Source organism: Scylla paramamosain, chromosome 11, assembly GCF_035594125.1.
Source record: "Scylla paramamosain isolate STU-SP2022 chromosome 11, ASM3559412v1, whole genome shotgun sequence".
Lineage (NCBI taxonomy): Eukaryota > Metazoa > Arthropoda > Malacostraca > Decapoda > Portunidae > Scylla > Scylla paramamosain.
In genome coordinates this window covers 26,691,023-26,704,906 of record NC_087161.1, presented here as the reverse complement: position 1 = coordinate 26,704,906, position 13,884 = coordinate 26,691,023, and the positions used below count along the sequence as shown (strand labels likewise).

Sequence of the window (13,884 nt, the reverse complement as noted above, 5' to 3'; positions counted from 1 at the left end):
TCGTGGCACTTTCGGTGAAAGTATTTGTGAAACAGTTCACATTCAAGGAAATTATCAGGTGATGCTTAAACACAACGTAGCAGCATCTGGCGAGGAAGTGCTTGGGAAGTGAAGTATGTCTGTTTTTAGAATACCATTTGTTGTGGATTTACCTCGCCAAGTGATTAACATACGGCAATTAAGTGCTAGTTAGTTTCTAAGCCTGATTAGGTAGCCGTTGGCTTGGCACTGGCCATTATGATAACTTTGTGGTTCACACAAGATAGTAATTACTGTGAATTTATCCGGGCATTTTTTTTTTTTTTAATGCTAGGTATCTTCTGTAGCCAGCTGACATTGCTACGGTTAGGGTGGAATGAGATGACATTGCTGACTCGCTGTTGACTCTTTCATTGTCTTCTCTGCAGATGTGATGTGCAGGTGAGAATTCAGATTAATCTTACCTTTACTTAGTATCTATTGAGTTTCCACATCTATCAACATCACCCTTTCCTTCTTGCTGAAAGTTTTTTTTTCTACTCTCAAGTCTTTCCTAAGAAAACTGACTGCTCCACTCTTGCCAGAGTTTGCATTAAAAAAACCCTGCCCAACCCGCCCCCCCCCACAAAAAAAAAAAAGAAACGCAGCCTTTTTTTTTTTTTTTGAGGGGGGTGTTAAAAATATTTTACATTTAAAAGTTTAGTTTTATATCACGAATAACAAGGTCTATATATTTACATACGGCTTCCTAGTTGATGAAGCAGCTTTCCTACCTATATTTCTAACAAAAGCAACACCTGTAATCTTTCTTTTTCATAGCAGCTGTCATTGGCTGGAGCTGCCTTTGATGTGAATCTTGGGCCTGCTTTCTTCCTCACCCCCTCTACATCCCCATTCCCGCTCCTCTTTCCATCCCCCATGCTTCTCATACATACATACATACATACATACAGAGAGAGAGAGAGAGAGAGAGAGAGAGAGAGAGCGCATGGAGGAAATAGGGAGTGGGGTTGAGAAAGGTGTGGCGCAATAGACATATCACGACTTCTGGCCTATGATATTTACCTATTAAAATCCCTTGAGTTGACATGTGGCTTTAGCTAAAAAAAAAATAAAGGTAGGAAAACTGCTTCATCAAGCAGGAAGCTGTCTTTACACATATAAAAAAAAAAAAAAAATGTAAAAGTAGTCAAGCTTGACCCGTTCATTTCCTGTACAGGCTTTGTTCAACTTGTATCAGCATGACGTAAACAAGTGTCTGTCCTTCAGATAACACTTAAAGCCTTTTGTTTCACTCTAGATTACTTTTTAATTGCTTTTTTAAACTGATTTACATATAAATATGAGGAATAAAAAGAAGTAAATTTTTTTTTTCATCCCTGACTCTTGAGTTTTTATTTATTATTATTATTTTTTTTTTTTATAATAGGAAGATTTTTAAGTACAGTACGTCGCGGTGCATTTGCGCCGCGCCTATCCCTCAAGTGCGACGGATAATTTTCATGGATAGGTTTACATTACACTGTAGAGTTGGTGTGCCGTCAAAATCAAAGTGCGACACTAAGCAATAAAGTTTGAGAGCCTCTGCTCTCTACCGATGCCTACCTATTCATAAATATGCTTATGGGAGTGCTACACACACTACCTTACTAAGCTTGGGAAAAATCCGAGGGTTTTTCCCTCATCAGCTCTTCTTCTTTAACTGACTTCTACAATATGTCACACTACGCCACAATGGTGCATCTCTTGCTATTTTCTGCTGCTGTTTCCATGTTTCCATTTAGTTCTCTTCTGAACTGACTAACTGCATGTCTCCCTCACCTTACCTCGGCCGTCAGTCCAAGTTACTGAAAAGTTAACCATTATCTTCACTTTTACACCCCTTTCACTGGTGAACTCTGGAATTGTCTGCTTGTCTTAGTTTTTCTCCCTTTCCATGACTTGAAGTTTTTTGAAAGAGGCATATCAAGACATCTGCCATTTAGATGTCTCTTTCTTTTTGCATTTTTGTGGAGCGGCAATTGAGCGATACTCTCCTGCTCCGTGCCCTTCACTCGCCTCCTCCAAACGGTAAAAGTGAAGCTTAGGCGACTTCAGCAGTACGGACTGAGTATGAGTACCCTTGACTCAACAATAGTGGGGACATTTACTGAATTCAGTGTTTAATATAGACATTGTGGATCAAATGACGAAAAACAACATAGCGAAGCCTAGCACTGCAGTGTTAAGGGGAGTTCAGTGTATTGTTTACTTGTATTTCTTTGGAATCAGCCACCGCCGATTACACTGCTATTTAGGTACTGGTGCTGGTGTTACCGGTCAGCGACACCATCACCACCATTACCCTCAGGAAAGGATGAGTCTGCAGTTTTATATGTTCACCTCACATTTACTACAGTTCGAAGCGGCACAATAGGCCGAGGATCATTTCACTTTCAGGGTGCAGGTTTTTGTTGTGTAGAGAATGAAAGTGGACGGATCAGTTTACGTGGCGCTCGCTGCTCGTGGCTCGCGGTCAACAGCCTCAGTGCCATCAATAAAAAAAAAAAATGTTTCGATCTGGCCTGTTTGGAAAAAAAAAAAAAAAAGATCTTGTTAAGTCCACGTTCCGACACTACCGGTCCGGGGGCAAGACTTAGCAGCTCTCATTAATAAACGCAAATGGAAAGGCTTGAAGGAAAAAAAGGACAAAAAAAAAAGTGTCTCCATAACTCTTAAATGGAAACGCTTGAATGTACGTGCGCGTGAAGAAGGAAAAGGACAAAAAAATATCTTGTAACGCGAAAATTTAAAGGCTTGAGTACACCACGTGTGAAGAAAGGAAAGGACAAAAAAAAAAGTATCTCATAACTCGTAAATTATTTTATTAGACACGTTGGTTGGAGTGGTGAGAGTGAGGCAGGAGTGCAGGTGATCTGGGGCAAGGAGATGTGGGAGGAGGAGGATCGGGGACAATAAGCTATATGAAGGAAACGTAACTAAGAAAAGATAAAAAAAAAAAAGGAAAATAAATAAACGAATGATAAAAAAAAATAATGAATCAAGAGCGTCACACGGGAAAAAAAGATGCGAAATACTACTAACCAGTTATATTACTTTTCTTTGTGAAAGGTGTGTACATTTTTTCTCATTAACGTCTGGGTATAGAAAAGTATGTTAACTGCACAAAAAAAAAAAAAGTAAATACCTGACTACTAGAATTATGAGTTGTAAATGTTGTGTGTGTGTGTGTGTGTGTGTGTAGTGAAGGTTATAAATCATATGAAAGACACTACATCTCAGCACCGGTGGTTTGTTTCTAATGATATCGAAGCTTCATTCACATCCTGGCTCACAGCGCGCGTCAGCCAGCGAGGGTTGCTGTGGCTGCTGGGCGTTGTGTGGCTCACCTGCTGGCCTGCCTGTGTTGCGTCAATACTACCAGATACGTACGTTCACGTATCCTACATGTATGAGCAGCTTGCCTGATTTTCTTAAGTTATGCATACGTACGTAGAATATTCAGAAAATATCACATATTAGCATGGAGACAAGTTTAGGAATGTATGCCGTCTTGAAGCAGAAATGAGTAATGTAGATGATGCGGAGCTGAAGCGGGTGCTCGCTGCTCCTTGGCCTCCCTGGGTGTGTGGAGGCCCGCGACCTTCATCACGGGGGCGACCTCAGCCGAGGTGGGGACGCCCACGTCCCGGCTTGGGGACGTGAGCGACCATGTCCGACCAGTAGTTGGCGTAGTTCTCCAGCACCGTGCCTCTGTGGGAAGGAACGAACGTACAGTTATCACACCATGTCCTTCCTCAACCCCTCTTCTCCCTGCCATCATCCCTGCTCTGCTTGTCATCACCCAATTTCTGTTGTCATCATCCCACCATTCCCTCCACAACCTTACCAGTCCTTCATAGCCTGCCATCACATCCTGTCCTCCCTCAACCCTGTCCTGGCTCCTAGCATCACCCCTCCGTTCCCTCCACATCCCTGAAAACCTCCAATATCCTTCCAACACGCACCCTCTCCGCCTTTACATATACTCACGTGAAGAACACCTCGCCGCGGCCGTGTGCTGGGGCCTGCCACGCCAGCACCACCTCAGACTTGGGCCGCCTGCTCTTGTGGGTCACAGCGGCACACTCGGGGTAGGACTCCAGGTCTGCGTTTCCCTGGAAGGAGCCAATCCACTCCTTGGTCTTTGCGTCGCGGGCTTGCACGAAGAAGCCCTTGAACGGATTGCCCCCCTGGATGTGCACTGTTCAGGAGACGGAAAGGAAAGGTTGCGTTAATGTTGTGTAGCTTTTTAGGGCAAGTGTTGAGTGTTGTGTTGTGTTGAGGAGCTTGTGTACTATTGTTTTTTGGTTCGTAACGCGGGTTCATCTAAAAAAAATAATTGATTGCGACATATTTCGTTTTTTCTCTCTCTCTTTCTCAAGTAGTTGGTATTGAGTATTGAGGGAAGCTACAGGACGCCGTCAGGCCTACACGTGGCAGTCCCTGTATGAAGCATGTCTACCTATCTCGACCTGTCATCCTTATTCTTCCACCTGCCATCCCTATCTTTTCACCTATCATTCTCATCCTTCGTTATTTTGAGTTGACACATCCACTCCACTCCTGTTCTGTAGAGTACGGGCGCCAGACTTTCTATAGAAGAGCTGAAAGATGACAGTGTAGTGTGCAAGGAAGCTACTGGAGTTGCGAGTCTGTAGGTGGTGACAGTCCATTAGGTCTCAGAAACGTGCAGATAAGGTGGTGGCGGTGGTGATGGTGGTGTGACTCCACCCTTATGGTCCTGGTGTTGTGGCAATTTAAAACAGTCATTGAATAGACACACACACACACACACACACACACACACACACACACACACACACACACACACACACACACACACACACACACACACACACACACACACACACACACACACACACACACACGTCCATTGTACTTGCAATCGTGTGCGTTACGTGACTGGGTGTTTTCATCAGATTTGCAGTGTGTGTGCGTGTGTATGTGTGTGTTTAAGAGAGAGAGAGAGAGAGAGAGAGAGAGAGAGAGAGAGAGAGAGAGAGAGAGAGAGAGAGAGAGAGAGAGAGAGAGAGAGAGAGAGAGAGAGAGAGAGAATCAGTCGTATTTAGAAAGAAAGGTATTTACATTAATCCGCAATGCTTGTAACTACACATTGTACTTACGCTGAAATATAGCACTCGCTTAACGCTGTATAGTAATGAATAGAAACTCAAATGCGGTTTAGAAATCGCCTAAGAAATCAGAATTCTATCACGCGGAACCAGTAGATTTGTCATTTTCCTCGAAGTGTGTTTTCCTTGGTGTGTCATGCTACGTGTCATGCTTCCAGTGATCCGTGCAGGCAGGAAAGTTGTCATGCCCTCAGTGACGCCGCTCATTTGAAAACCTGTTTCTCCTAAGGTGTTTTGGAGAGAGAGAGAGAGAGAGAGAGAGAGAGAGAGAGAGAGAGAGAGAGAGAGAGAGAGAGAGAGAGAGAGAGAGAGAGAAAGGTTGGGGGCGAAGGAGGTCAGTCGCCAGCCCGGGGAGCGGGAGAAAGTGAAGGAACATGACCTAACACTGGGTCTTTCTACCGGAGGTGCTCGCTGCGTCACGCTTGCCGCTGCTCGTCGCACCCGTCGCTAACCTGCTCCATTCCACCTCCCTAAATGGAATTCGCTATCTACAGTCATAGCCCAACTTCGTATAACAAGTTCAGTGTACATACACGTAGCTAAGCGGCCCAAGTTGTCTATCAGGCTAATCCGTGGTCTGTTAAGCTAATTTGTGGTTCATTAGGTTAGTTCGTGGAGGAAGAGAGGTTTGGGTAAGGTGCGTGTTGGCCGCTCACAGAGTTTGCTATACTAAGTACCGGTAGCGCTTCCTGCTGTGTGATTACTAACGTGGGGTTACTTAGTGAAAACTAGTTACGGCACAAGCTCCCAGAAGCGCAGAGCCAGGCGTGGTGTAACTTGCAGTACTTAAAGGAAAAGGCTTCTGTCCCGCGCCAGAATCATAGAGACTAGTGATTCTCTCTCTTTCTTGAAATTGTCGTTCCAAGATTTTTCCCCAGCACCAGTAGTTCGTTCATCCCAGGCGCTCTTCACTGCTCAAGGCCTCCTCGCGGTGCATTGCCCCCTGCAGTCCGCGCCGCGCTGTCACTCTGTCCCATACACGCCTTTCACCTCCTGGTTGTTCAGGCTCCGTGACACCACTTCCTTGACCCCGGCCCTTTCCATTCTTTCCTTTGTGTCTCCCATGTCCAGTCACCCTATAGGAGCTGCACGTGTATCGTGTGTATTGTTGTTAGTGTAGTGTCATCAGGGAGCTTTTAAAAGGTTAGGCAAACTTATGGGTGAGGGTAATAAGTTTGAAATGGGAATAGATAAATTTAAAGATAAGGATGATTGGTGGAAATAGATAGGTATGTCTCATGGAGGAACTGCCACTTGTAGACCTGACGGCTTCTTCCAGCTTTCCTTTATGTTCTTCTTCAGTCTTTCTATGACCTTACAACTCCGGCACTCCCTGGCGTGTCCGATCATGCTATCTCCCACACTTTTTTTTTTTTTTTCCACCCTGTTGTTCCTCAGTCCGTTCGATCATCTCACGCCTGGAGTAATTCTGAAGCACCTCTCTCGCTTCCCTTGACCCCGCGGCCGTGCACCAGTGATGGTATACACACGATTCCCTCTAACAGGTCGGCATTGCTCCATATTCGCCCCCAGTGGTCCCAGAATCTTAACTCCTTTGTCTTCCCTGTGGTTCATCTGTCTCCTGCGGCCCCCTGCCTCAGTGCCGCTATGTTGTTGTAGAGAGAGAGAGAGAGAGAGAGAGAGAGAGAGAGAGAGAGAGAGAGAGAGAGAGAGAGAGAGAGAGAGAGAGAGAGAGAGAGAGAGAGAGAGAGATTACTTCGTTATTAAAAGCACTCGGCTCGTCCGGTTTTCCATGTAAGTGAATGTGGCTATAAAACCAACACTTCTCAATGCAACATGGACGAAAAACTTATAGGTAAATATACTGAACCCCCGCCCCGCCCCTGTCCCTCCATCCTAATAAAGAAAGTAAAGGAAAATTAATAAACAGATAGGTAAATAAATAATCTCCTTATCAAGAGTAATCAGCAATAGACCAATACGTATATCACAGTTTATTTAGCAAGATATATGATACTCTTGCCGCAGACTCGATAGATTGTCACTCGGCTGAATACAGAGGAACGTCGGTGAGATGCTAAGTATCATTAATTTTACAGTCTCTTGTTTTCCTTCGACGTGTTGCATGCCGGACTGCTTGCTGCACACGGGTAGCTAACCAGTTGACCACCGCGAGAGACCATGTTTAGATTCAGGGCAGGTGATTAGCTAAACATTGATCATTGTGTTAGTTTTTGTACTCGTAGTTACCGCGGTGAGGAAGGAAGGCTGTGTGTGTGTGTGTGTGTGTGTGTGCAGAGGAGCCCTTCCCACCCTATACGTCTATGATGCAGCCACGCGTCACATTTCATGGCTCGTGTAATCTGGCACGCGAGCACTGTTTGTTACACACTCCGATGATTTACTGCACACATCGCCTTGTCTCTTTATTAATATATATGCAGTTTTATTTTCTCCTCTCCCTCTCTCTCCTTAACTTGAGAAAAATACTGCCTCCGATGACTTGCTGCACACATTACCTTGTTTGTTTGTTAATATCTATGCGATTTATTTCCTTTACCTAACGTGGGAACGATACTGCCTCAAAATCTTTAAATATACGAAAAATAACGAAAGAAATAATAAAACTGCAAAGTCTTCGTCTCATAGAATACATGCAGTGTGTAACAAGAAGTTCCCATGCAGTTTTGAGGAAGATTACTCCCTCAAAAATTCCTTAGATACACGAAAACCAACGAGAGAAATGACAAAACTGCTGACTCCTCTCTTCTTAGAATACAAACAGTAAAAAGAAGTTCCCATGCAGGTTCCGGAACTAATATTCCTTTCTGGAAGCTCAAGTCACAGGAAGATGGAGTACAAAACAAGGTAACATTTGCTATTTGTCTAGTTGAAGAATGGGGCGATCATATTGGCCAGCACTTGCATCACTAGATAAGCAGGATGAGAGCAAACAAAGTGCCGTACATCGAGGCCGTGAGAAGGGGTGGAGGGGCGTGAGGGGCGCCGCGGAGAGCAAGTTCAGAGGCGCAGTAACCATGAAAATGACGGTCGAAGAATGCAGTGTTGTAATGTTGCGACAGGCGGTGGAGGGAAGTGAAGGCAGTCATTTGAAGCGACGAGGGAGACGTTGATGGCTCCACCTTGTTTAGAGGCAGCGTGGGAGGGCGTGGGAAATTCTGTGCCTTCCTTCAACCGCACCCCCCCCTCTCTCTCTCTCTCCCACTGAAGAGCATGTTTTGAGGAGTGATAAAGTGACAGGGTTATGGGAAGAACAGTGGTTAGTGGTAATATTATAGGGCTGTGAGTTGTAATAATGTTATAAGTTTGTGAAGAACAGTTTTATAGTAGTGGTAGTATTATGAAGTGATGACAGGGATAGTGTTTAGAATAGTAATGATGCTATAAGTTTTTTGGGAAGAGCAGTGGTAAGAATGGTAATGTTGCAGGGTCTTGAGAGGAACAGCGATTAGAGTAGCAACAATATTATAATGTTGTAAGAAGAACAATTATTAGAATAGTAACTGTTACATGGCCAGTAATTGTTATAGGGATATGAGAAGAACAGTGAGTAAACTTGTAACTGGTGTAGAGTTGCAAGAACAGTAATTAGAGCAGCAATCGTTACAAGGTTAAGAAAAGAACAATGACCGTCTATAGCACACCGCAGCAGCAATAAAGCGGCCAGATAGACAAGACAACATTTTAAGGCACAGAGACATGTAGGGACCACGAGAAAGTTGTGTGGAAACTAGAGATTTATGGCGAACACTATGGAAGCCTGGTGAGGTTTGAGGCAACAGCAAACATTTCATCAAAGCCACGAAAAACAGGATGACCGAGATTCACTGAAGGGAAACCAGAGGAGAGCCAGAGAATGCAGCGAACACTTGGCAGAATCTGTACTGTTGTTTGGGTGTGGTATGAACTGATAACAGCTTGTGAATCTTGTTTTTGACGGTGAACTTAAAGGGTGTAGGAGGGCTAGATGTAAATGCTAAGGGATACATACTAGGTGGATTATTGTTTAGATTATAAAGTGGATGACAGATATACAAGGAATCCGTACCAAGTGGATGATAGATTATACGAGTTTAGAATTTGCCTTCTAGATGATAGACCAAAATATATATATATATATATATATATATATATATATATATATATATATATATATATATATATATATATATATATATATATATATATATATATATACAATAATAATGATAATACATTAGAAAGACTTCATATTAAAATTGAAGGAATTCATGCTAAGTGTCAGATTGTAGAAAGCACGACAGAAAGAGAATGTTCCTTCTCATCTATAATACTACTGCTGCTACTACTTTTACAATGATAATAATAGTAGAAGTACTGGTTTTCGAAAGGATGAACAAAGCTTTAGAAAGGATGGATTCTAAGGTGAAAGGCAGCAGTATGTACTATTCCTTGCTGGGATTGACTGACGGTATTGTCCAGCAAGGAGGGAAAGTTGGTGGACAGAACTGGGAAGGTTTGACAAGGCAGAATGTGAAGATGGAAACACTTTTTTTTTAAGATCGTAAATTAAAATCCTTCAAGACTACAATCCTTCCCAGAGTCATGACTAGAGACTGACTGACTGACTGACTGGTTGACTTTTTATACTGGTACAATCACTAAAGTATAGTCGTAGTAAAGAGGGGGAATAATAATAATAAAAAAAAAAAAAACGGAGGGGGAGCAGTAATATAAAAGGAGGAGGAGGAGGACATGGAGAAGAAAGAGGAGGAGGAGGAGGAGGCACTATAACCACACACAGGTAGAAAACATGCAAGTGACAGTAGCAAGAAACCATAAAAAAAAAAAAAAAAAAAAATCAGCGGAAGGGCGGGGTGGTGATTGGTGGTGAGAGGAGAGCGAGGGAGGAGAGGAGGAGAGGGAGGGAGGGAGGGTGGCCTGAAAGTACTGATGAAAGGGGACGCTATTGAGAGGTTGGATTGGGGTGATGTCAAGAAGCGAGTGAGTTATGTGGGATGTAGAAGATAATGGGTGCGTCGTGGGGTGTTGTAGAACGTGATGGGAGTGTCATGGCATGTCATGGTGGCGTGTCAGGTGCTTAGTGAGGTGTGGTGGTGCGGTTGGGTGAAGAGAGGTTGGAATGGGGTGATGTCGAGGAGGTGGGGAGTTAAATGCGTTGTAGAAGTTGTTGTGGTGGGCGTGGTGCAGTGTCAGGTCCCCGGTATGGTGATGTGGACGAGTGATGACAAGATAGATGACAAGGTGACCCAGTAGTGTGGTGTGGTGAGGTGATGTCGAGAAGATTGGAAATTATATTGGTCTTGGAAAGCAGTGGGAGGTGGGGGGGGTGTCATGGAGTGTCACGTGGTGGGCGTGGTGCAGTGTGAGGGCCCCGGTGGTGTAGTGGAGTGGCGGTATGGTGGTGGGTGGGGCGGGAAAGCTGTGACCACCGGCGGCGTGAGAGGCCCAGCGCCACCAAGGCCATGCGGGAATTGTTCATTGTTGTTCCGCCACAAAGAGCGCGCCGCGTCACGCCGAGTCGCCGTGGAGTTTGTCTTCCTTCGACCCAGAAAGAACTCAATGTATCGCCGCCCAGTTGATGCCTCTCACAATACGTGCCTCGCTTGTTTTTTTTTTTTTTTTTTTTTCTTTTTTCCTTCTTGCGCCGACCGTGTCCATGAGCGAAGGTTTTTCCGGTGTTCTTTCTCCTCACCCCCCCCCCCCCCTTTTTTTTCGCTTCCTAGTTTACAGTTTCAATATTCAACCTCCAAATTGACGAGTTTTCTATATTTTTTTTATTTATTTAATTTTTTTTTATTTTATTTTATTTTTTTTTTGAGTTACGCATTCATGGTCAGTAATCTTGTTGTGTGGTGCTTGTGCGTCCTTTGTTTGTGTGTGTGTGTGTGTGTGTGTGTGTGTGTGTGTGTGTGTGTGTGTGTGTGTGTGTGTGTGTGTGTGTGTGTGTGTGTTTCCTGTGATGTGCTGACAGGCGATCACTTGTCAGGTTTTGTGTGAGGAGCGTCAAGAGGTTAGATGACTTGTAACTGAGGGAGAAGGTAAAAAGTGGAAGTAAGTGTGACAGGTTAATTGACTCTAACCACAGCTTTATTAACCGCACCATCTACAACAACAACTACTACAACTACTACCACCACCACCACCACCACCACCACCACCACAAATGACCGAGCTGAGCCGCGCCACTTGGTCGCGGCAAACAAAAACATACAGCGCGCCTCATTGTTGTGGGCTATTTTTACCTAGCTTAGAAGACTCATCCGGCGGGACGTAAAATGAGAGAGAGAGAGAGAGAGAGAGAGAGAGAGAGAGAGAGAGAGAGAGAGAGAGAGAGAGAGAGAGAGAGAGAGAGAGAGAGAGAAAAATTAACAGACTAACAGATTAACAGACTAACAGAGAAAGCGAAAGACAGATAGGCAAAGAAAAGTGGAAAAAAGTATATACAGGGACACAAACCCTCCCGAAAAAAAAACTAAACAGACGAAGAGAGATACTCAGAAACACACACACACACACACACACACACACAAGCACACAGGTGGCGTTTAACACACATCACGTCAAACACCACACACCACACCGCCACACCACCACAGGCCTGATTGCGAATAACTCCGGTGTTGGTTGGCTCGTGTTGTAAGTAGCTAAACTAGTGCTAATTTAGGAACACTTTCATCACCACCACCCCGCCCCCGCCGCCGTCACCACCGCCTCCGCCGCCTTCAGCCTTGCTCCTCCCCTTCCCTCCTTCACTCCCTCCCGTCCTGGTTCTTGGTGGAAAAAAGTTTAGAAGCGATTTGAAAGGAGGGGAAAAAGTGATCCAGTTACTTGTCAAATTTTAAAAGGGAACGAATGAAAGTTTGGAAGACAATAGAGAATGTGTAGAGTAGAATTCAGTAGAGTAGAGTAGACTAGACCAGAGAGAGAGAGAGAGAGAGAGAGAGAGAGAGAGAGAGAGAGAGAGAGAGAGAGAGAGAGAGAGAGAGAGAGAATGAAACGCACAAACTACATACATACATACGTACGTACATACTGGCAGACAGATAGACAGACAGACATGTAAACAGACGCAGACAAGCCAAAACTAACATACTAGAGACAGAGAGACTAATAAGCAAACGAAAACACACACACACACACACACACACACACACACACACACACACACACACACACACACACACACACACACACACACACACACACACACACACACCTCCCCTACTCCAGTTATGACGAAATTAGCAATACTTAGCCAAAACAGAACAACAATATTCCCGCCTTAAGAGGAACATTGACTGACTGACTGACTGACCACTATCATGCCTCTGGTGCAGTAACGCAATGAGTGGTGGTGGTGGTGGTGGTGGTGGTGGTGCTCTCGCTTCGTGTCTTGAGAATTACCTGCCAGTATTGCCTCGCCTGCCTTGGACCGCTGAGGCAGGCCACGTGTGTGCTTGGGCTTGGTTGGGGAGAGGCATTTGCAGGGAACAGGGGAAAAGAGAGACGGGATGTGTGGAAAGTGGGGATCGGTACACACACACACACACACACACACACACACACACACACACACACACACACACACACACACACACACACACACACACACACACACACACACACACACACACACACACACACAGAGAGAGAGATGGAGATGGAGGTAAACAGACGAACAGATACACAAATACAAAGAAAATTACAGAAAGGTAGGCAGACAGAAACCCAGCAAAGAATAGAGAAACCAACAGACGGATAAACAAAGGCATAGACAAACAGACAGACACAGACATAAAACGAAAAACCTTCAGATAGACAAACAAAAGCAGAGAGAGAGAGAGAGAGAGAGAGAGAGAGAGAGAGAGAGAGAGAGAGAGAGAGAGAGAGAGAGAGAGAGAGAGAGAGAGAGAGAGAGAGAGTACAAGTTAGCTTTATGGCCTCATTAGTCGTGGTGGTGGAGGAAAGTGAGAGGAGATAAGACTCCGAGCCGCACCAACAAGTGGAATTTGCTTAGTGAAGGGAAAGGAAGACATGGTGACGGGGAAGGGAAGAGAAGAGAAGGGACGGAGGATGAAAGGGCGGGAAAAATGACTTACTGTTGCGTCATCCCTTCCCCCCAATTGGCTGACATGATGAGGGAGTTAGCCAATGAGGGACGTGAGTGATAGCGGCTGCCTCACGTGCTCACTAATTGCTATACCGTACATTTACCCCCTTCACTCACACCTCCCACGGTCACCCCCCCCCCTCTTGTCCCGGTCATAATGTCAATCTTGAACGTGTATTTTTGCATCAGGAGTTTTTAAAGCGTCTCAGGGGTGAATAGATCAGCTCGCATGTGTGTGTTTTTGCATTATTGACACAGAATATTTGCTAAACTATCAATTTAGTCAAGAAAACAGCCTTGATTATGCATCATAGGGTCTTTTAACGCTTTATTCTCCCATCAGACTATAAAGAACCTCAAAAATGGATAATTCGATTCTTCTGTGTGTTTTTTTTATTATTAACATTGAATGCTTGCTAATCTCTCATGACAACACCCTTGAAAACGCGTGATATGATCATTAAATCTCATCAAGGCTCTTCAAGGGGCCACAGAGACGAAGCATCCGGTTCTCATGTTTTTTTTTTCATTATTGAGACTTAATGCTTGCTTAACTTTCACTAGAATCATGACAACTCCCTTGAAAACCTGCCCATGTATGTAATAAGATCTTTA

General features: G+C 44.5%; 1 protein-coding gene across 1 annotated transcript in view; it reads right to left on the bottom strand.

Moving 5' to 3' along the window:
• Positions 1 to 2,826: 2,826 nt before the first annotated feature.
• The window catches only part of LOC135105134 (putative defense protein 1), a 16,510-nt gene continuing 5,452 nt past the window's right edge, over positions 2,827 to 13,884 (bottom strand). The window contains exons 2-3 of the mRNA XM_064013168.1: positions 4,012 to 4,222; positions 2,827 to 3,732 (exon numbers count right to left, since the gene is read on the bottom strand). Of these exons, the coding sequence (XP_063869238.1) occupies positions 3,642 to 3,732; positions 4,012 to 4,222 (302 nt within the window). The 3' untranslated portion in view covers positions 2,827 to 3,641. The remainder of the gene's footprint in view (positions 3,733 to 4,011; positions 4,223 to 13,884) is intronic.